A 22,687-nucleotide genomic window follows, 5' to 3' on the forward strand; every position below is an offset into this window, starting at 1 on the left:
GACGAAAATTGATTTTTTATGTTTTTTTCTGACATTGCTGCCGGATCTACCATTTTTCCGTTCCTTTACTTTTCTGGTAAAAATGTTCATGAGAGAGCAATTTTGACACTTTTCTCTTTTAACACTCTTACCATTAAAAAAGTAAAGGAACAAAGCTCATGTTTAACCCGGAAAAGGTCCCTAACCCCAAAAAGTTGTAAAGCTGGAAGAAATTTTTAAGAGAGTGAAGAGAGTTTTACTACTTTCTGCTCGACAAATTTCGTTGTGTAAAAAGTGGAAAATCTGTCAAACTGCTGATTTGACATTTATTTGACAATTAAGGCAAAAGGAAAAAAGAAAACTACGCGCTTTGTCAAAGCAACATAAAAAGAAATAAAATAAAATGAAATAATAACAAGTAAAAAAGTATCAGTCGGCTTTGCCGACAGAGATATACCCTCAGCCTGTGCAAATTGAAACACTTTTTTTCACAAAAAACTTATGTATTTAGGGGGTTTCAAAATTTTGGTCTGGTATGAACCGACAAAAATGTTGATTAGGATTAAAGTTCAAAAATTTTGCTGAAAAGGTACTTAAAGGAATGGACCGACATAGACCATGGGGTGCCATAGGGGGTTTTTACACCCTTCGGGCTGTTTTCTCAAGAAGTATGGACTTGCCCCTGAAACAACTTTTACCATCGTAATTGAGGCAGCGAATATAAGTTGCTTCAACAAAAATCAAAGTGATTCAATAGCAGGTCTTAAAGTGAACTTATCCAAAATTTTGTGTGGGAGGTACGGGATGGAGTGGACAAATATAGTCCATATTCGAACCTGATCTATATCTGGTAGATATTATGAGAATGTGCAAAATATGGACCAAATCGGTCACTCCCATCAAGTGTTATCGTGCCCACAAATTTTCCGAATATTTTTGAACTTTTGTGGGGTAGGTACCTGAAGGAGTGGACCGATATGGCTTATCTGCGAACTTAAACTAAGTTTGGAAACAATATTAAGAAGGCCAAATTTTGGCCGGAACCGGCATTTCCGTTCGAGAATTATCTTGCGCTTCCACCCATAAACATGCTGTCATAGGGTTTGTTTTTCAACTTTCAGGCTATTTTTTCAGGAAGTATGGACTTGCCCCTGAGGAAACTTGTACCTTCGTATAGGGGACAGTGAATACAAGATGGTAAAACAAAAACCAAGGCGATTCGAGAACAGGTCCTAAACTGAACTTTTCCGAAATTTTGTGTGGGAGGTACTCGAAGGAGTTTACCGATTGAGTCCATATTCGAACCTCATCTAAGTCTGGTAGAAATTTCATAATGTGCAAAGTATGGACCAAATCGGTTACTCCCTTTAAGAGTTATCGTACGCACAAATTTTCCGAGCATTTTCGAACTTCTGTGGGGGAGGTACCAGAAGGAGTGGACCGATATAATCCATCTTTGAACTTGAACTAAGTTTGGACAAAATATTACGAAAGCCAAATTTTGGACCGATTCGGCAGATCCGTTCGAAAGTTATCTTGCGCTCCAACCACTGCACACGGTGTCATAGGGTTTTTTGACACTTTCAGGCTATTTTCTCAGGAAGTATGGACTTGCCCCTAATGAAACTTACAGCGTCGTATAGAGGACAGCGAATACAACTTGCGTAAACAAAAATCAAAGCGATTCGAGACCAGGTCCTAAACTGAACTTTTCCGAAATTTTGTGTGGGAGGTACCCGAAGGAGTGGACTGATTGAGTCCATATTGGAACCTAATCTAAGTTTGGTAGAAATTACACGATGTGCAAAGTATGGACCAAATCGGTTATTCCCTACAAGAGTTATCGTGCGCACAAGTTTTGCGACAATTTTTGAACATTTGTGGGGGAGGTACCTGAAGGAGTGGACCTATAGGGCCCATCTTCGAACTTAAATCGAATCTGGACAAAATATTTCGATACCCAAAATTTGAACCGAATCGATTGATCCGTTCGAGAGTTATCGTGCGCACCAGCCAGCCAGACAGACAGACAGACGGACGGACATTGCTAGATCTACTCAAAATTGTCTGAAACGCATATCGTACAAACATACTTGGGGTCTAAAACCATTATTTCGATGAGGCACATTTTTGGCCGTATCAAAGTGTAAATACCCTCTTTAGCCTATAGGCTGAGGGTATAAAAAATTAAACCAGTGAAATAAAAAATAAAAAACAGTAACATTTATTTTGTTTGTTATTTTTTTAAGCAGCCATGTTTGTTTTTTGACATTGCTACCAGATCTACTATTTTTCCGTTTCTTTACTTTTGTGCAAAACTTGTTACGTGAGAGCAATTTTCACAGTTTTCTGAGAGAAGAGAGAACTTCCCTCTTTTGCTACTTTTACTATTTAAAAAGTAAAGGAAAAGAGCTTACCCTTACTAGGCGTCTACACAAGACAGTATGAGGTGGTGATTATTAGCGTGGGTACCTGCCTTGCCTTGACGGCTCAACACCACGGTGTTCTAAGCACCAGGTTGATTACAGGCGACCAACCAATGCCCCTTGCACCATAAAGTGTTTGGCCCTGTTCACCACCTTGGTTTGGTTTCAAAACCATATTCCATGGTACAATAATTCATAGGTAGGCCAGGTATGAGAATCGCCAAAAAAGTACAACCCTGTCGCTATGGCTTAAAACGTCAAAATTGTTTTGATGAATGATAACGGATGAGTAAACAAAGAAGAAGAACAAAATGTTGAAATGAAAACAAAACCGAGTTGAATTTTTTGATCAATAATAAATATCAACTCTGCATGTCAACACAGATTAAGCCATAACAAAAAAATTGTAATCAGCTGTTAGCTGTGGCCTACCTAAGAATTATTGTACCATGCCATATTCGATCCAAATCACAACTTTTGATGTAGTGTTTTGAATTGAATTAAAGGCACTTTTCGGATTTCATTTTTACCCTGCGTTTACACATGACAGGACAGTTGACTTCATGTATTGATTGTCAAAATCCCAAAACTTGCCTGTGTGACGTAGGCGTCCCGACAACGGCAAAAACAGTTGTAAAATTATGAATGAAAATCATCGATTTCTTTTTGTTTTCCGTTCACATATTTTGTTTTTGTTCATGTTTCTCACTTTTTTACAAAAATGTCAAAAATTTATTAACCCGACTGTCTATGAAAAAATGATGGACAGCTGGAAGACAGCCGACAAATGTATGTCTGTATGTGTGTTCGTTTACTCATAATTTGTACGAATTGTTACTGGATGTTGTTCGTTTACTCTACAGTACAATGCAAAAGACCTTAGCCAATTACAAGAAGTTACTGAACTTGTACATATTTGTACAAATTGTTGAGTAAACGAACACACCATGTGTTAGTAAATCAGGGTTGTATTTGAAGACAAACTGTCTGGTGTAAACGCCTAGTTAGTCAATCTAATGGTCTGTTCCTTTACTTTTGAAAATGGTAAATCCGGCAAAATTAGTAAAAGTTGTAAACTGCTGCCATATGAATTGTATGGTTTCTGACGTAAAGGAACGCTTTTCGAGTAAAAAGTGGTAAAACTTGAAGATTCTTGCAAGGAACAGAGCATAAAGATGCAATAAAAATGCAAGCCATTGCGGAATATCCCAAAATAAATAAAATGCATTTATTATTTGTGTAAAACAAGAACTCAAAGAACTTTATTATATTTATTATATAATCACAATTTTATTATATAAGCACAAATTTAAAAAAAAAATTCATTAAATTCAATCACAATTGAGCTTACTTCCTCCGTTCTCAATTTAATACAAGAGCATCTGAGGTTTTTTATTTTGCCTTCCCATCACTAGTTCAGCCTTCGACATGGACTCCAACTCCGCTCCATTAAAAATTTCCGTCTCGTGAATTACCGCAAAAATGTTCGCAACTTAAGTTTTTATTTCTTTATTTTATAACAAATTCTCCGAAATGTATACACTCTTGTTTGTCTTTTGAAGAAATGTGTAGGGATCTCCACAGCAACTGCTTATAAAATGTATCGAACGGAGTGCATTTTTCATAACTCTGTTGGACTACATCGAAAGATGTTGTGAGATCATAACTCCAATTGCACAACTTCCAATTTTTTTTTGCTGGGGATTATATGCAAGGGAATTGAAATTTGCATGGTTTAATAAGAAAGGTTAGCTAAAGCTTTCTGTGAATTTAAATTTTTTCTTTCGACCGTTCCTAAAACTTCAAAACAAAATGCACAATCTGGGTATGTGTGTGTGCTGTTTGAAAAATATGCCAAACAATTTTAAAAACAATCGAATTCAATGGTTTTTAAAATTGTGTTTAGAACATTTGTATGGAAGAAATTCGTTAGCTTTGCATTGAAACACACATTTTATAATATCCACAACTCGATTATGTAGAGAAACCTTGACATTTCATTCATTTTTCGCGTTTTTTATAAAATGCTCAAAAATGGTATCGTAAACAAACCCACTTGTTGCATTTGAGTTTACTAATTTTGACGTTTTAGGAATTCAGGAAAAACAAGGGTTCTATAGATTGTTTTCATTTAAATCTACCTCTTTACTTATACCATGGAAATTTGTATTTTAAACGTCAATTCGTGCAAACGGAGTTTTAACCTTCTTTATGCGGATTTATTTGAATTGGAATTGATATTTGAAATCAAATGAATTTATTAAATCCGGTTAAAAGTAAACGTACTATTACAGCCAGTTTCTGTATGTCGAAAGAAGAATGTGAGCGAATGAAACACGCCCGAACTTTAGTTTTCGAAATAATTTTACCTTTGCTTTTGCTTCAAAACAAAAAACAAATTTGAAAAACACACAAGAGTTTGGACGTGTTTCTTTCGCACACATTCTTCTTTCGACATACAGAAACAGGCTGTTAGGTTTAATTTTAACCAAGGCATATTTACATAAGGTAGAAGCGACAATCAGCTGTTTTCTTACTTGTAAACTTAATTTTCAAAATGTAATAGGGTCTACTCATGAAATTTGAAACTTCGAAATTTGCTACCATAAAATACTGATTTTCATCCTAAACGTGTAATAAAAATGACCTACGACAATTCTGAATGCTTTATATCTACATTTTGATTCAAATTTGTTCTATTTTAGAGGATTTTCAAAATGTATTTATGTTTTACTAAGAAAATTTTTGGAACGACCCTATTATTCAATATTTTCTTTGACAATTAACTTTCAATAACAACAATGTTGTTTTTGTAAATTTGTTAGTTGTTGTAATTCATGCATATACCTTATGCTACGCATGGTACAAACACACAGGTAGCCGCATCGGCAATTGTTGGCAACATAAGATGTCAAAATTTGACATCAATTCAATGCAATTGACACATTATTGCTCTGTTCCTTTACTTTTGAAAATGGTAAAACCGGCAAAAGTAGTAAAAGTTGTAAACTGCTCCCATATGAATTGAATGGTGTCTGAAGTAAAGGAACGCTTTTCGAGTAAAAAATGGTAAAACTTGAAGATTCTTGCACGTAAAGGAACAGAGCTTATGTTACCATCAGCTGGCATGATAATGCTACCTGTATTATTGTACCATGATGCTACGTTTATGCTAATACTATGTTTACATTTACGAAGCCCACACGATTTCATCTGTCAATTCCTTTGCGTATACGTCAAATGAAAACTCATCTGGAATCGATTGGATTTCATTTGACGTTTGAGCAATGGAATTGACAGTTGAAATCGAGTGGATTTCGAAAATGTAAACATAGTATAAGTTTACATTTACGAAATCCACTCGATTTCAACTGTCAATTCCATAGCTCAAACGTCAAATGAAATCTCATCTGGATTTCATTTGACGTTTAACCTATGTATTTGACAGTTGAAATCGAGTGGATTTCGTAAATGTAAACCAAGCATTATATTTACGACATCCACTCGATTTCAACTGTCAAATCCATTGATTTCAGATGAGTTTTCATTTGAGGTATATGCAAAGGAACTGACAGTTGAAATCGAGTGGATTTCGTAAATGTAAACAAAGCATATATAAGCTGTGTTCCAGAACTAAAAAGTTTTTAAAATTTTTACGACTTTTACACATTTTACTCCAAAAACCGTTCCCGTACACAAAAAAGTTGTAAAATGTTCACTTCTCTTTAAACAAAAATGGCGCTAAATGACGCTCTCCTTAAAAACTTTTTACACGACAAATTTGGGCGAGTAAAAAAATAGTAACATGGTTGCCGGCGTCTGATTGGCTGATACGCCGACTTTGACATTTGTTCCAGTTTTTTTTTACGTATTTTCCATTTTTCCGTTCCCGAACTATTTCAAAAAACTTGTGTGTGACAACAAATTTTTTGCAGTTCTCTCTTTTACGAGTTTTACTATTAAAATGTACGGGAACGAAGCTATAAATTTGCTTGGTTTTAACGGTAAATTACATAGTTGCCAGATAGAATTTGTGAAAATACGTTCAAAGAAGAATGCGATACGAAAGTACGAATGGGTATAAAAAGGAACTAAGTTGGGAATGAGAATGTTGATAGAATAGAAGCAGCAGAACTGTCAAGTTAGAAAAAAATCAACTTCATAATTTTGCGAGCGAATTAATGGTGGGTGTTTTCTTTTCCAACATAAATTGAAAATAAGAATTTTGTGAAAAAAAACAACAAATCAAAAAATATGTTTATACAATAATGTGGTGAATAATATTACTGGAATGGAAGAAGAAAATTTTTATAGTAATCTACCAAAATGAAAAAAATTGCAAATCAAGTGCAATAGACGACAAAGGAGCGACAAATACCTTCACAACAAAAATTAACAAATTGTGATGACTGAGAGCTAAAGAATCCAACCATTGCCAAGTGAAGTGTTCTGTTCTTCATATGGTATTTATTGTGTGAATGTGCAAAATCCAAAATCAGTATTCTGTATGTTTGTGTGTGATGACTTTTGTGCAAGTGGAAAGTGTATACAGAGTGGACACATCCAAAAAACAGAAACGATGGTGGTTGAAAACTTCTATGTTGACAGGAGGATACTACATTTACTGTCCGCGATGACATCTGTTTGGTGACGAACTTTTTTCCATGTAATGTGTGCGATTCTCTGTTCAAGGTGGAAGCACCTGTAAACACCTGCTATGCAGACTTTTTGAAATAAACAAAAATATATAAGATGGTGACAGAAAGTTTTGCAAAATGTCATTAATAAAAATACATTTATTTAGAAAGTTTTTAATTGTTAACAAAGTATTAATTACATATTAGTTAATACATTTTCGGTCAGTAATTATCTGTGGACAGAAAGTGTTTTTCCTTGTCTTTCACACGTTGGAAAAATTCTCATTTATTTTTTATCTTATTGGATTTGTGAATATTTCCTAAGAGCAAAATAAAGAGAATGAGAGAGAGAGAGAGGGAGAGAGAGCAATAGGAACATAATTTAGTTAGTGCTGTACAAAGTTATCCGGTTATTGTGAACATATATGGCATATATTATATGCTATGTTCCAGAACCTGAAAACTGTAAGACTCTGGTACGCAAAGGAAAACAACTTTGATTTTGGAACAAGACGGGAATACACGTGCACAACAGCCTATCTCGTGAAGAATGGACTTCCCCCAGACGACATACGTATATATATTTGTGTTCAGGACAACGAGAATACTTGTGGTAAAAATGTCAAAGAAATCGGGTGTGCGCGTGTATACCCGTCTTAAGCCAAAGCACTATATCTTGGGATGTATAGACTTTCTAACTTTCACCATGTAAGCATTTCGCAGAGCATACTGATAAATCTGTCAAATTTTTCATTGTGTTTTATTTGTAAAAAACGACCTAACCCGTTAAAAGGGATCCAAAACAATTCTTTGTGCCCATCACAAGTGCTATGGAATAGGGATTAGAGGACAAAGCCTACCCCCAAGGATCACGGTTAAGTTCGAAATCAGAATGCTACTACCTTCGTTTAAGACTGGGACGGTAGGTAGCGTTTTCGACGTCATCCGCGAAGGACTTTGGAAAGACATTCGACCCTAGCTGTTTAAGTATCTGTACTGGAAAAATCTTTGTCCCTGTTGCATTACTCAGTTCGGCATTCTGACAATTTTGAATATTTTTCCATCGCGTTGCACGTATGTTCGCGGACTATATTGGCGCCGCATAGCTTACCACAACAAGGTTCCTTTATCTGCACCCCAAGTGCTGCCGGCTTGGGACTTGAGGATCTTGTTCCTACATCTGAGCATGTCGCAGATATCTGGGGCATGCCCCAGAATTTTGTGGTCGGAATTCTGCTACCATAGACCATGACATTCAACTCTGTTCTCACATCTGCCGTCCATGTGGAGGAGAGAGTGATCGTAGATTTAGTGGCGAATATTTGCCTATCGCGTGGAAAATGGGAAGATCAGTCAGATAGGAGTTCAGACTTTCAAAAATGATATCCCATATCTGACGCCAAGGTCGTACAATCATCCTCATACCTACGTTACGTTTTCAATGTCGTCTGGAGGTCGGAGTACAGGAGAGTTAGAGGTTAAACAATTCCGGAGATATAACCCACCTTGAGGAACTCTCTGTTTCACTATACGAGACCTAGACTTCTTGTTGCGGAATTCTAGGTACGACTAGCGTCCATAAATAACATTGATTTCCCAACGTTTCAATCTTGGCCGCAGGGAAGTCTGCTTGATGTCCTCAAACAGTGTGGAGTGCCTGATAAGTCAAGCGCCACCATCACTGTTCTATCACGCTGCTTGCTCTGGTTGAGTCTTCGACTAATATGTGTGGCGATGGCGTGCAGCGCAGTTCTCGTGCTGTGCTGCTTTCGGAACCCATGCTCATGATCGGCAACTAGATATCTATTTCCGACACCGGGAAAAACTAAAGCCTCAAGGGTCTTTTCTACGGACAACAAAAGCGAAATCGGTCTGTGCGATTCACTGACATCCTTGTCTGGCTTCAGTAGCCGGAAACGATGTGGGTTGCTAGCGACAGGTTGAGAAATTTAGTGATATACTCGACATCCAGCATATCTAGCTGTTTCAGTATTACTGTGGAGATTCCATCAGGGCCCAACGCTTTAGATTCAGCAGTCACATTTATTCTTGATATCTTCGCCCTGTATCTACAGGGGTGTTCGACAAACTGTTGATTGAAAAAATTTGCGCACCTCCTCGGATCAGTCAGCGTAACGTAGCCAAATGTGACAGAGGTCCTATCTTTCATCTTTCCAAGGTTCGAGAGTGATTTAACCGTTGCACACAATTCACTAATTCCGGCTGCAATGTTGCAACTCTTCAGATGATTTAACCACTTGTTCCGCTTATGCTTACAGACCAACCTGTAAATTTCCAGTGTCAGCTTCCCGACCCTGGGGTCACTGGGGTTGGCACGACCAAGCTCATCACGCCTCTTCGGGTAGTCCACCAGCAGACTAGCGGCTGCAGCAGTTATGATTCATCCCTATGAGATGATGATGATGAGACTTACCTATTTGTTTGAGGTCATGCAGGGCTGTGGAGTCGAAGTCTAGCAAATGTTGCTGGAGTCGGTGTCGTGAAGAAAGCTCGACTCCGACTCGTGGCAAAATTTTTCTATATTTATAAAAAAGGTAAAAAAGTATCTATCGGCCTTGCCGACACCTTCACATTTTATTTAAGATTCGACGAAAATTATGATACATATTGTGTAGGAGGTACCCGAAGAAGTCGATATATAGTCCATATTATAACCTGATCCATGTCTCGTGGAAATATTACGATGTGCAAATTATGGACCAAATCTGTTACTGCCCTCGAGAGTTATGGTGCGCACCATTTCAGTTAAAAGTTTTGAACTGTTGTGGGGGAGGTATCCAAAGAAGGAGTGGACCGATATGGCCCATCCTAGAACTTGATTTAAGTTTACGCAAAATATTCCGACTGTCAAATTTTGGATTGAATTGGTTTATCCGTTAGAGCGTTATCGTGTTCTGCATCCACTACACATGTTGCCTTAACGGATTTTTACAGCTTTCCGGCCATTTTCTCTGGATGTATGGACTTACCATCGTAATGGGCGCGGCGATTACAAGTTGTTACAGCACAAAATCAAAACGATTCGGGAGATGGTCTTAAACTGTATCTTTCCGAAGTTTTGGGTGGGGGGGACCTCGAAGGAGAGGACCGATATAGTTCATATTCGAACTTGATCTGTCGCTGGTAGAAATATTACGATGCGCATAGGGACCAAAGCGGTTAGTCCCTTCGATCACAGATAATATTGATGTTGAAGAATTTATCCGAATGTTCGCTAGTCTTTCTAAGAACGGAGTGAAACTGGAGACGAGATGTTTTAGCCTCCAGCTAACTTCAAACCCACAACTAAACCATTACTTTATGTTGTGTCGCTGTTTACGTTCCTCCACACTTCCTGTAAGGCGAGACAATAATCATTTTTGGTTTCAGGTATTTAAGGGAATCATTTGCTCCAACAATTTCATTTTGTTAATTATTTGCGATGTACCCCATTCTTTCTGAAAACAAGTTTTTTGATGAAATACTTTCCCACTTTGCTCCGAATACTTGATGCATTGAACCGTTTGTTAAACAGCACTAATTTCAAATCAAATAAGAATTTTTTTCCCAACAAAATTCTCTTTCGCTCTTACACTCGCTTTGTCGGAGAGTCGTTTATGTTATTGGCTTTGACACAACACAAAAACTTGGCTAAAACGATTTGGCTATAGTTGCTTGTCGACCACTATAGTTTCACACTCAAGTGCCTTATATCGATAGTGACGCATACATACGGTACAACGAACGGACCACGGTCGGCTAACAAAGGTGCGGATAAATAAATACGTTAACAAGAATAGAATAATAAAAGAAAGAAAAAACAACAAACAGAACGTCGTCAAATGCTAAGTTCATTATCATTGTAACACACACATTCACTCACATACTACTTGAGTATGTAGATGCCAATCAAATACAAGAATGAGCCAGAAAAGCAGTTTCTTAAAAGAAAATTCCCCAAAAAATCAATTTTTGTGAATTCGGAAATAAAAATAACGTGAAGAAAAAAACGCGAAAACAAATAAAAAGCGAAAATTTGTGTTGTGCGTACAAATGTGATGAGTTTCATGATTTTAGCCAGTTTAGTGCCCTTGGTCGCGATATAGTACATTTGTGCCGATCGAGATCGATTCGCAACGACAACAACGACGACGACTCATTGAAATCGTAAAGAATAACGGACAGATATTGCCAGTCAGCCTGTCTTGTTTTGTGGCCTGCGGTGGCCCCTCAACGTGTTTGCGCTGTTTAATGTTAAATCAGCACACATGATATGGTGGTTAATGGATTAAGAATTCGTCGAATTCAAAAGCCTTGAATGAATAAAAACACAAATATTTTTTGATTTGTTGTTGTTTTATATGAAAATGAATATGTGTATAATTAATACAAATTATTATCGTAATAATAAGTGAAATCGAAATAGAATTGTTAATGTTGATGGTCGTTACGCCAAATGTGTTTTTTTCATTCCTTCTCAATTGAACTGAACTGTGAATGCAATTTTTGCCAAAGTGTTGCATTAACCTTTTGTTGTTATTAACGAGTTTTTAATTTCTAAATGGTTCCAGCACATTTCCTATTTCCGGTCCAACTAAGGAGTTATGAATAACAACAATCACTACTAAAGCGACATCTATGAATGGCTATGCCAGGCTAATGGTTCCTAACAACTAAAAAGCCTGCTAGCCGCAATGTTGCTGGACGAAATGTTGCATAAACATTGAAGGACCATTGGAAACTTGTTGCCAGAAATTCTAGACAACAACCCACTGCACTCAAACGGATTGTGCTAAACAAAAAATAAAACAAAACGAACGAATTGGATACATTTAAGCATAACAAAAATCATATCAGAATAAACATAAATTTATTTGGCGAAAAATATAACCCAATAAAGAAGGAAGAAAAATTTATGGATTTGTGGCAAACCAAAGTGATATAACCATAACTGCAACCAAATTACTAATTAGAATAACAAACGCACAAAGGATATTTTTGTTGTAGCTTTGGTCACGTCAAACCCTTGACACCTTAACATTTTTACACACACGCGCTTTACACATTCTCAAAGAGGCCAACACCAAATTCCATAGACTAGTGGTATCTTTTACCATTAAAAAACATCAAAAACTATGACATCATATGCCACGTTACGCGATAATTTAAAGTCGCGTGAGGAAGACCTTACATTAAATTCAGCAACACCTTCAACACCACCACGAGAAGATTTGGCCACAGCGGCACTCATCAAGAAAATGGCTGCACCCCTGACACCAGATTCCTTTTCGGAAAGTGAACGCGAAAAAATGGACTCAACGCCAGAGAATATAAAAAAGATCGATGATGTCATTAATGATCAGCATCTCCATAACTCAAATCAACAAGCGGGCGGCGGTGGTTTGTCACCCCGTTCAGAACGTTATACTTCAAGCTTCGTTCCAATTGGCCTGGCCGCAGCTGTAGATGACTCAAATGCTAAACTGTGTCTTGCCAAACCACCAGTCTGCATAAGTCCAAAAGGTAAAAAAACAAAACTACCTATATATGCAAATCAGTTGTACTCACAACTGTTGTTATAGCTCTTGTTGTTGTTGTCGTTTGAGACATTTAAATAACACCACTTTTTCTAACAAATTTATTATAATATATTTCGTGTGTTTTGCTGTTCCTGTTCATTTGTTGCTATTGCCAATTTCAAAGTTGGCTTTTTGTAACTGTTGAATATTGTGTCGACTATTTGTTTTGTTTTATTTTTTTCTAATGTTAATTATCTATGCATGCCACACATACAATCCCACCATTGTCAGTTGTCAGTCTTTTTGTTACTGTTCAAGTTGGAATTCCATCCAATCCTTTTTTCTTTGTGTCTTAAAACTGTCATTGTGAAATTGAAAGGGCTTATAGTTTTGTTATTGTTTTTTTTTTTCAATACGGTAGGTAGTTTATGTGATTGGGAATTTTCTGGTTTGTTTTTTTTTTTTCTTATTAATTTATTAATACATTAGAATTAGTTATAAAGATACCGGTTTTAAAATATTGATTATTTAGGTCATATCACGTTGCAGAGTTATTCTGAAGATTTATGGACGTAACTATTTACTCTTTTTTATATAGGAGGAATAATTAATGTTATAGAGGTGCAGTTCTAAGGAAAGTAATGTGTATATTTAACAATAGAATGTTCAATTGTGGGGAAATAAGATGACAAATTTTTTTTTAGCGATTTTATTACAATATTTATTTTATTTATTTATTTTAATTCACATATGCCTAATGTCAGATTTGGTGGAAAAACGTTGAAATTAATTTCGCGAAAGGCAGAAAAGACTATAGTATTTTTTTATGTTTTTATCCCCGGAAGGCGTTGACCAAAATTAGTAATGGTCAGTCCTATCCAACTATAATCTAGTATACATTTAGTTAGGTTTAAAGATGCGCATCCATCTAATAGTATACGTAACTGTAGACTGTTGGTTCACTGTGTTCATCATGGATAGGTTAGAGATGGTGAAGATGATGATGACGTTGATGAAGTATGATAGGATGAGGTAAAGATGACTATCAGGTGGAGATAATAGTGTTAAGAGTTATTGCTCAATGGGTTGAGGACGAAGAAAGCTATGAAGTGGAGATTATGATGAGGCTTGTGGTTATTGCTCGTTGGTTTGGAGATCAAGAAGAGTATTAGTAGATTACTAGATTGTAGCAGTATTGGTAGTTGATTGATTGCCTTGCTGGAAGTAGAAAGAAGGACCTATGCCAAGTCAGGATAAGTGCTTGACAAAGTTAAGTAGGATAATTGGATCTATTAGATAGGAGGTGATAGTAACTATCTCAACCCTACCTAGCAGGGGGGGTAAACATCGCTACAGAAAAGTTGTGTTAAAAATCACCACAAATCTCTACTGACTAAGACCAAAAACACTACGAAAATGTGTAAAAACGACAGAAATTATTAACTGTTACACAGAAAGAAAGAAATTTAAAAAATCGCACATATGTACATGTTTTATCCATTTTTCAATCACTACACTATCTGGTCTCTTAATGTATGAATATTTCACTCGCTGCACAATATACTATATTTCGTTTGCTTGAAAAGTGATGATAATAAACAATGTTGCGTAAAAATCGCTACAACCGCTACATTAAACAGCCAAATTCGCTACTACAGCGATTTAAAATAAAAAATCGCTAGAACTCCGTAAAAGTGTATTTTGTACTTCAAAAATCACCACAAGTAGCGGGAAAACCACCAAATTGTCATCCATGCTACCTAGTATTCGGTGTATTCTTGTTTGCAACAAGGGACGCCTATAAAGTAGATGTTCCTAAGTCTCTATCTCCTCTGCATCTTTACATAGCTTGCAGTAGTCAATGTCACTATCATCCCATTATTGAGTTAGATATCTCACACTGCAGTGACCCGTTATAAGTCCCACCGTGATTTTCTGGTTCTACGGCGAGAGACCACAGGCCAGATTGCTTTGGATGTCCAGGTTCCAGTAGACATCTTTGATGGCCGGACGGCATCATCAACTGGTAGGACTTGGAGCCGCCTCAATCTAGTTCATCTGCTACTTTGTTTCCCATTATATTACTATTACCCGGATCCCAACATAGTTTAACAATTTTGCATAAGACATGCTGAGCTTTCTGTGACTTGAGAGCCTTGAGGGCCGCTTGACTATCGACATATAGTCACCGGTCCTGTAAGATTACCTTGAAGTCCTTTCTGCAGCTTTCCTGATAGCAAGAATCTCGGCCTAAAAGACGCGGCAGCTATCATTAAGCTTGTATGAGTCTTTAATTAATGGATTCTCTCAGTAGACGCCGGCGCCAGTGCCTTTTTCCATGATGGAACCGTGTGTGTATATTACCATACCGTTCAAAGGAGAAATGACTTTAGCCCATCAAACCTGAGGCGGAAATATGCACAATCCTGTAATCTAATTCAAGCTGACTGTCAATATTGCCGCTTGAAACTGGATTAGGATACCCAAAAAGGTTGGAGATCCAAATTAACGTTCAAGGCGGCCATAGGGATGCTTTTAATTTAGACCGTAATGAATAATGACGCAATCTTTTGTACACTTGATAGTTTGGGCAGTAACTCTTTGTTCCCAAGTGCTTGCCACCAAACAAGTCCCCCGTGGGTTAGAATTGGTAAGATGTATGATTTTCGGTCTCTATCCCTTGCATTTCTCGATAGAGTTCTTACAGATTGCAACGAGTCCTTTCTTCGTTCGATCCACCCTTTTCCATATCAAGCGATGATCCAGGATAGTTCCGAGGTATTTTGTTTTCGTAGAAAGTTCAAGACTGGTTTCTGGAAATCGGGCATTTTGCGTTCCCTTGTGAATAGTACAAGTTCCAAATTCCGGATTAACTGCAGTATATACATACTTGTTTTTAATAGTTGAATAAGTGACCCCACATATCTATTTTTATTAAAATCTTTTAAACTTATTTTGTGTTATTTGATTTTAAATCTCTATAAAAACAAATTTACTCTAAAAGCAGACAATAAGTACTGTTTATTTCATTTGTATTTGTTTACATAAGGTAACTGAACTTATTTATTAATAAAAATGGCAACGATAAGATTATCAGTAAATAATAATTAAGAGCAAGTTAAAGCGATAACAAACTATAGAAATAAATATAATATGGGCTGTTGAACAATAAGCAATTTATTGATATGCATCGAATCCAGAATCGTTATGGCAAAAGTTAAAAATGTTGTAGCTGAAAAATTAGATTTTTGTATTGCAATTGAAGGTGATTTGAAAATTTGCAAGTTTTTGAGAATATTTCCATATTTTGAGCATTTGCTGTCTGTCTATATTCCTATTTATTAGGTATTCATGTGTTAATAATGGTGTGTCAAACATGTAATCAATACTGACTATCGAAGACCAAAAGCCTGAAACTAAATTAAGATTTCTAGAGGTTGGAAATTCAGGATTACGTTTAAGGCGGTAATCGGTATTGATGAAATTACTTGCACAATTGATAGTTTGGACAGTAACGCTTTTTTTTCAAGTGCCTGCCACCAAACAAGTCAACTGTAGGTTAAGATGGGCATCACAGTGGCTACATACAGCCAGTGTATGGCTTGTTGTCTCAGTCTCCAACTTTTCCCGATTGAGTTCTTGAGTATAATAAGTCCTTTCCTTTGCCTACTCCTCACAAAATTGCTTTTCTATGTCAAAAGGTGGTCCAAGATTGTACCGATGTATTTTGCTTCCGGAGAAAGTGTCAATGACCCTCCGTCCAAAATTAGAAGCTGGAAATCGGGAATTTTGTGTTTCCAAGACCATTCTTCTGGGCCTAGCTTGAAAGTTGTGCAAAAGAACTTGCAAAGGGTCAGACACGTAGAAATTTGAAACTTATCAGCACTACCATAGGCCATCACCTAGTTTTCAGCCGGTCGAAACATACAAGAATTTCAGTCTCATTTCAGAAACTCCCCTCGCATCATGCATTGTACCTCTGTTAACAGTTATCCTAATTCTTTCCACTAGGATACAGAAAAATGCTTGTTGTGCTGAGAGCAAAACCTCCAATGTGAAGTTTAAATTCTCTATTTTCTTCTCAACGTCTCCAACCACCTCATGTAAGGCTATTTCCACTTATTTGCCCTTCTCCTAATTTTCGTATAGAAGAAATACTATGACGCACGAGTTTGAACTAAATCGACAACTTTTTTCGACAGTTATCGCGCTCACATTTGAAGACTAATTAAACAGAATACCATTAGGAGGTATTATGCAATGCGGGGGCAATCAGCCCGAATGGTTAAAGACTTTCTTCAATTGAGATGTGATTTATGTGAGATTTAGATCAGATTTATAAATCCGAGTGGAAATTGAAGTTGGAATATTATGCCTTATTCGCTTGGCTAAAGCTTTGGATAATAATTGTTATTTATATAAAAATAACTTCTAGCACTATCAATGTCGCTAATCAGTCCGATATAAGCTACAGGAACATCCATTGCATTGTGATTAATATATCTGGATGCTCATAACTCGGATGATAACTTCAATGTGTTGTAGAAAATATAAAATGTATTTGTATGACTTTGCCATTTACTTATTTTATGCAGTGTCAGTTTGTTCAACAAATTATTTATGGGTTAGTAAAATATTTTGGAAGTCCCAAATTAAATGCACGATTTTTTAGCAAACAATGATGTAATGACTGTCAATTATTTTGCGAATAACATAGTGACTAATGCATTTTATTTAACACATTTTTTATTTTAAAGACGATCGAGTACAAATTTGTACAATTAAACAAAATTTTGTTTAAATACATTTTGTTCACATAAATTAAACAAATTTAGTTAGAATGCATTTTTTTTGCAAAAATAAACTTTGTAATTAACAAACTATTAATGGTTTCTTCTCAAAAAATAAGTTAAGAAACTTGAAAAGAGCAACGCACTCGCATTCATATTTATCGCACAAATAAATCACTTATTGCTTCCATATTATTCATTCTATTGATGCCGTTTAAGCTAATAACCACAATTGTCCCCGCTTTTTATTTAAATATGCGTATATCACCATCACTGCGACCACCACCATGTACGGACACAATCGTTTTTTATTTGTTTATATTGTTGTTTGGATTCGTATATCTCCTATTACTTAATATGGTTCACATACTCAGCTTGGAATAAGGTAATCGGCCAGAGCCAACGAACGACATTCATTACCGCCACTTGTTTCATTCTAAGTAAGCGACAAACAAACAGACACAGATGTGCTGCTTACCTGACAGGTTTTATTGTTTCGTTGTTGCATCTTTTTTCATGCGTACAATTTTGGTCACATAGTGGTGGTGGTGATTACATTAGGATGTCAGAAATGATTTGATATGTTATTTAAAAATATGGTTAGCGTGGATCGAATCTACAAGTACTGGAATTTTAATAATAAAAATACATGTTGCCCAACGGAGACTTCTATAATATCAATAAGTGATGTCCGATTCAATTTAAGGTTAGTGGTCTGTTGTGTACAATCGGTTTTTCCATACCATGATTTGTTCTTAGATAAAAGAAGTATAAAAGCATAAAAATCTCTTCTAAAATAAGTCCATTTAAAATGACTCAGAATTTTGAAGACAAGATTTTTATACCCTCAGTCATTAGGCTATATATACTTTGATACAACCAAAATTGTGCCCCATCCAAATAACGGTTTTAGAAGTAGGTATATTTGGACGAAATCTGTTGCAGACAATTTGTAGTCTTTCTGACTGGTGCGTACGATAACTCTCGAACGGATCAACCGATTTGTTATCGTAATTTTTAGTACAAACTTAGTTTAAATTCGAATAGCCAGCTTGTAAAGCCCAAGGTTTTTTGGCTCAAGTGACTCCCAAAATAACCTCAACAACAGGTTGCAGCACTCTAATACATTAAAAAAATAAAGCCGTACGAACATTCACTGAGTTGTCACTTTTTGTTGGTATTTTTTATTTTGTTGTTATTGTTCGTTGTACGTAGAGTTTGTTTTTTGCCGATTCCAACTTAGTCATAACATAAAAATGTTTTTGTTATTGCCATCCCCCTTCACTTCCTCCCCTCCCTCCATTATTTGAGTACAGCTATTGTTTGTTACTGGTTGGCTAAATGCTACATTTGGACTTGTTATTTGCATTAGCACAGTTGGTCAACAGGGGTCGACTTGATCGTTGACGCAAGATCGTTCATTGTGACGACCATTTGTGACCCATTTCCTTCATGGTATGGCAAACAATTTTGTTTGCTATACTCTGTTTAGCCTTTCGCAGCGAATTAACCAATAAAAAATTGTGAATGAATGACAGGAAGTCGAAGTGAAATGTTAACAAAAGAATTTCAGAATTTTATGGAAATAGTATATGGCCATTATAATACTGTGACCATTTGTATGTTATTCGTATGTTCGTCGTGTTGCTATGCGCCACTGCACCTTTATGTGAACTGTATGTAATTTATCTGAGCAAAGTATATTAATTTGTTATTAATGAGTAACGCACGTGCATTTTAGAGATACAAAATGCAACCAGAGATAGGCGTATGTACTCATAATATGTTTATTTGTAGTTGGTATACTTGAAATAGTTTAAATTAGGGTTTAGATTGAGTAGCTGTTTCAGGAAAAAATATAAGGTACAGTAGGCTGCAAAGGTTGATTGTTTCTATATACCGGTCCAGTTTGATTTTGACGTCCTTGGCCACCTCTATTATACGGGTTTATAATTCATTCGACCACAATGAATAATTACATTGCAAAATAAATAATTGCTTCAATCATTTATCATCACTTAAACTTCCCATTAAGTACTTAATTGTTATAATACAAAAATGCCCTGTAGGAAATGCCGATAGTAAATCACTAAATAAAAACCTGTCGGCATCAACGAAAATGGGTGATGAGAACGATAACTTATGAATTGAGTATCCCATTTGTCCGAAACTTGGCACATCGCAAAATTTGTTCCAAACGTACATCAAGTTCCCAGGAGGTCTATATTACGCCTAAGTGCGCCTTTCGCTTAAATGTTTTTAAAGGTTTTTTCGAGGATTCCTTGATAATGATCTAAAAGCTCAAAAACATTCTACAGAGACCAACTAAAATAGCTGGGTGGCACGATAACTATGAAGAAATGACTCCCAAAATTAGTCCTTCTCCGAAAAATTACAACACTTTTGCGCTGTAACCCAGTTTAATGTAATTTCTCGGATCGTTGGCTGAGGGTATATCTCGGTCTGCAAAGCCTACTGATACTTTTTTACTTATTTGATAACAAACCATTATTGGGAACAACATTTAACCAAAGTCATAGAACTGTAAAGACTGGAAAAGATGCATAATGCACAAATGTTTATGAAACAAAGTATATAAACATTTTACCAACAACAGGGGTATGTTAATGATAAAAAGCTCATTAAAGCGCAATTCGGCTTATACAAATTGCAGGGAAGCAAAGATTTGGGCTCAGGATTGTATTCCATAGCAGTTTCCAGTTCATTGAGTATGAATTTAGCGGTTAAAATCGCCTGAAATGGTTAACTTGCTTAACAGAGCTCGTAACAACAGAGCTTAACTCCATCTATTGACAAATGTTAACAATTGAGTTGTCCAATCTTAATGAATTTACATCTTGAGTGTGGTGAAATTGAAAATAAATTCACATCAAAAGTTCTAAAAATAGAAAATGTTTTTTTTGCTTATTTGCCGACTACTAGTGGCCATAGAATAACGAGATTGGTTTGTAGTTGATGTAACAATCTGGGTCTGGTTCCTCTGTGCAGATTAAAAAAATCTGCAATCTGAACTGGCCGCGTCAATAAGGGTTCTTTCGTACGGGATTGACCCGAAACCGTAGTGTTTCGGCATGCGGCTGCCAACCCAGGATCAAACCTATGCTTCTACTTAGGTTTCAATCTGCTACAATAATATAAATAATACGGAGAGAGGTGAGTGGGTTCAGCTAGGCAATTAAATAAATGCAGAGTATCGTGCTGTCCAAATCAACATGCAGGGTATGTGTCGGTTATCGTACCACCAATTCGCACCCATCAATTCTAACTGGGCTCAAACCACACGCCTTTTCAGCTAGCCTTTTTTTGCTGCGATAGATGGATGATGGTCTCCAGGTACGCCATTCACCTGTACCTTTGTACTGCCTGCGCAACTGTATCATTGTGAATGCTATTCAAACCTTTGGACCTCTCCCTCCAGCCTTTCCACGAGACCGCGGGGGCAAGGATGCGCTTTGCTGGGGGAATGTTTTGTAGCCCCAAAGAAGATCAAACACCAAATTTCACCCATTTCGGTATGATAATGTGGCTAAAAAACAGTCAAAATACTAAATGTCGAGAGGTACCGGTTTATGGGGGCTATATAAAAAAGTGGACCTATACAGACAAATTTCTGGGGGAAAGTTTTGTAGCCCCAAAAAATATCAAACACCAAGTTTCACCCATTTCTGTTAGATAATGAAACTGTTTAAATATCGGAAATCAGGTGTACCGTTCTATGAGTGCTATATCAAAAGGTGGACCGATAAGCCCATACCAAACATCCTGAATCTTGATTTGATTTCAACAGACCGGCGGACGGACATGGTTATATCGACTTAGAATTTTATGCTGATCAGGAATGTATATGGAGATTTCTAAGTAAATTGGACACTTTTTAAGATGAGGTTTTTGATTTCAATCTGCTACAACAATATAAATAATAAGAGGTGAGTGGGTTCAGCTAGACAATTAAATAAATGCAGAGTACCGTGCGGTCCAAATCAACATGTAGGATATGTGTCGGTTATCGTACCACCAATTCGCACCCATCAATTCTAACTGAGCTCAAACCACACGCCTTTTCAGCTAGCGTTTTTCTGCTGTTATGGATGATGGTCTTCGGTTTGCTGGGAGAATGTTTTGTAGCCCCAAAGAAGATCAAACACCAAATTTCACCCATTTCGGTATGATAATGTGGCTAAAAAACATTCAAAATACTAAATGTCGAGAGGTACCGGTTTATGGGGGGCTATATAAAAAGTGGACCTATACAGACAAATTTCTGGGGGAAAGTTTTGTAGTATTTAACTACGATTAATTACAAAATTTTTAAGTCCTATTTTTACAATTCGATAACCACTACAAAGGTTTCGAATGATTACTATTTTTTTTCTTGAAATTTTAAAAATTTTTCAATAAAATTTTTTTTGGTTGGCGTAGTCGTAGACGCTGTCGTAGGCGTACGCGTAAGTTACATTTTTTATATGATGAAAAATTATATAGAACGAAAATTTTTGTCTTTTATTGCATGTTATATCCTTCAAAAACTAAAGAAATACATTCGTAATTCTCAGAACGGATTTCTTGGTTCAAATATAATATTTATATTTTTCGATACGACAGATCGGTATTACTTATGGCGTAATACGAAAAATCGGTATTACGTATGACATTAAAATACGAGGAAAAGGTCGTGACCGATTTTGTTAACGACAGCATATAAAAATAAAAACAAATCAATTTCAAAAGAATTTTTTGGCACTGTGCAGCAGCATTTTTGGGGGGTGGAAAATTTCATATGGAGATGAAAGCCCTTGATGAATATACTAAGAACCCAAAAGGAAATTTTCGCCATAGGTCAAGTTTCTGAGATATCGCGCGATGAAGTTTTTAATTTTTTCCCTATAATACTTGGGAAAATAGCTCCATATCTCCGTTTGGCGTTGTTGTTCCTCCGTTTTGAGGTGACTTTCTCCAATTTAAAAATGGTTTAGCTGTTATTGTACCAGCCGGACAATAAACTAACTAATCATTCCAATCACACCAACAAATAGGACAATTTTTGTGATTAATCGCAGTTTACTACAAAAAATTTCAAGAAAATCGAAGAGTACAAATTGATAAAAATTGATTTTAAATTGTAAATGGCGAAAATTGCATCCAAGCCCACTGTGCATTTTTTTTCTATTTTTTATTAGATAGCTGAACAAAAAATTAAAAAAAAAGATTTTTTCTATTTGGACCAATATTACAGAATTTCTTAGAATTTCTTTGCACATTCATATCTCTGGAACCGTTAGTAAAAAAAATCTCAAAAAATAAAGAAAATCCAAAAC

General features: G+C 36.3%; 1 protein-coding gene across 11 annotated transcripts in view; it reads left to right on the forward strand.

The window, feature by feature from the left end:
• Positions 1 to 6,498: 6,498 nt before the first annotated feature.
• The window catches only part of LOC141402391 (uncharacterized), a 48,854-nt gene continuing 32,665 nt past the window's right edge, over positions 6,499 to 22,687 (forward strand). For 2 of the 11 annotated variants that reach the window (XM_073983499.1, XM_073983504.1), the window contains exons 1-2: positions 6,499 to 6,589; positions 11,614 to 12,565. In XM_073983499.1, the coding sequence (XP_073839600.1) occupies positions 12,178 to 12,565 (388 nt within the window). In that variant the 5' untranslated portion in view covers positions 6,499 to 6,589; positions 11,614 to 12,177. The other 9 variants (XM_073983502.1, XM_073983506.1, XM_073983501.1 and 6 more) reach the window with 7 other exon arrangements.

The sequence above is a fragment of the Musca autumnalis genome, unplaced genomic scaffold, assembly GCF_047663935.1.
Source record: "Musca autumnalis isolate F117 unplaced genomic scaffold, ASM4766393v1 scaffold_4, whole genome shotgun sequence".
NCBI lineage: Eukaryota > Metazoa > Arthropoda > Insecta > Diptera > Muscidae > Musca > Musca autumnalis.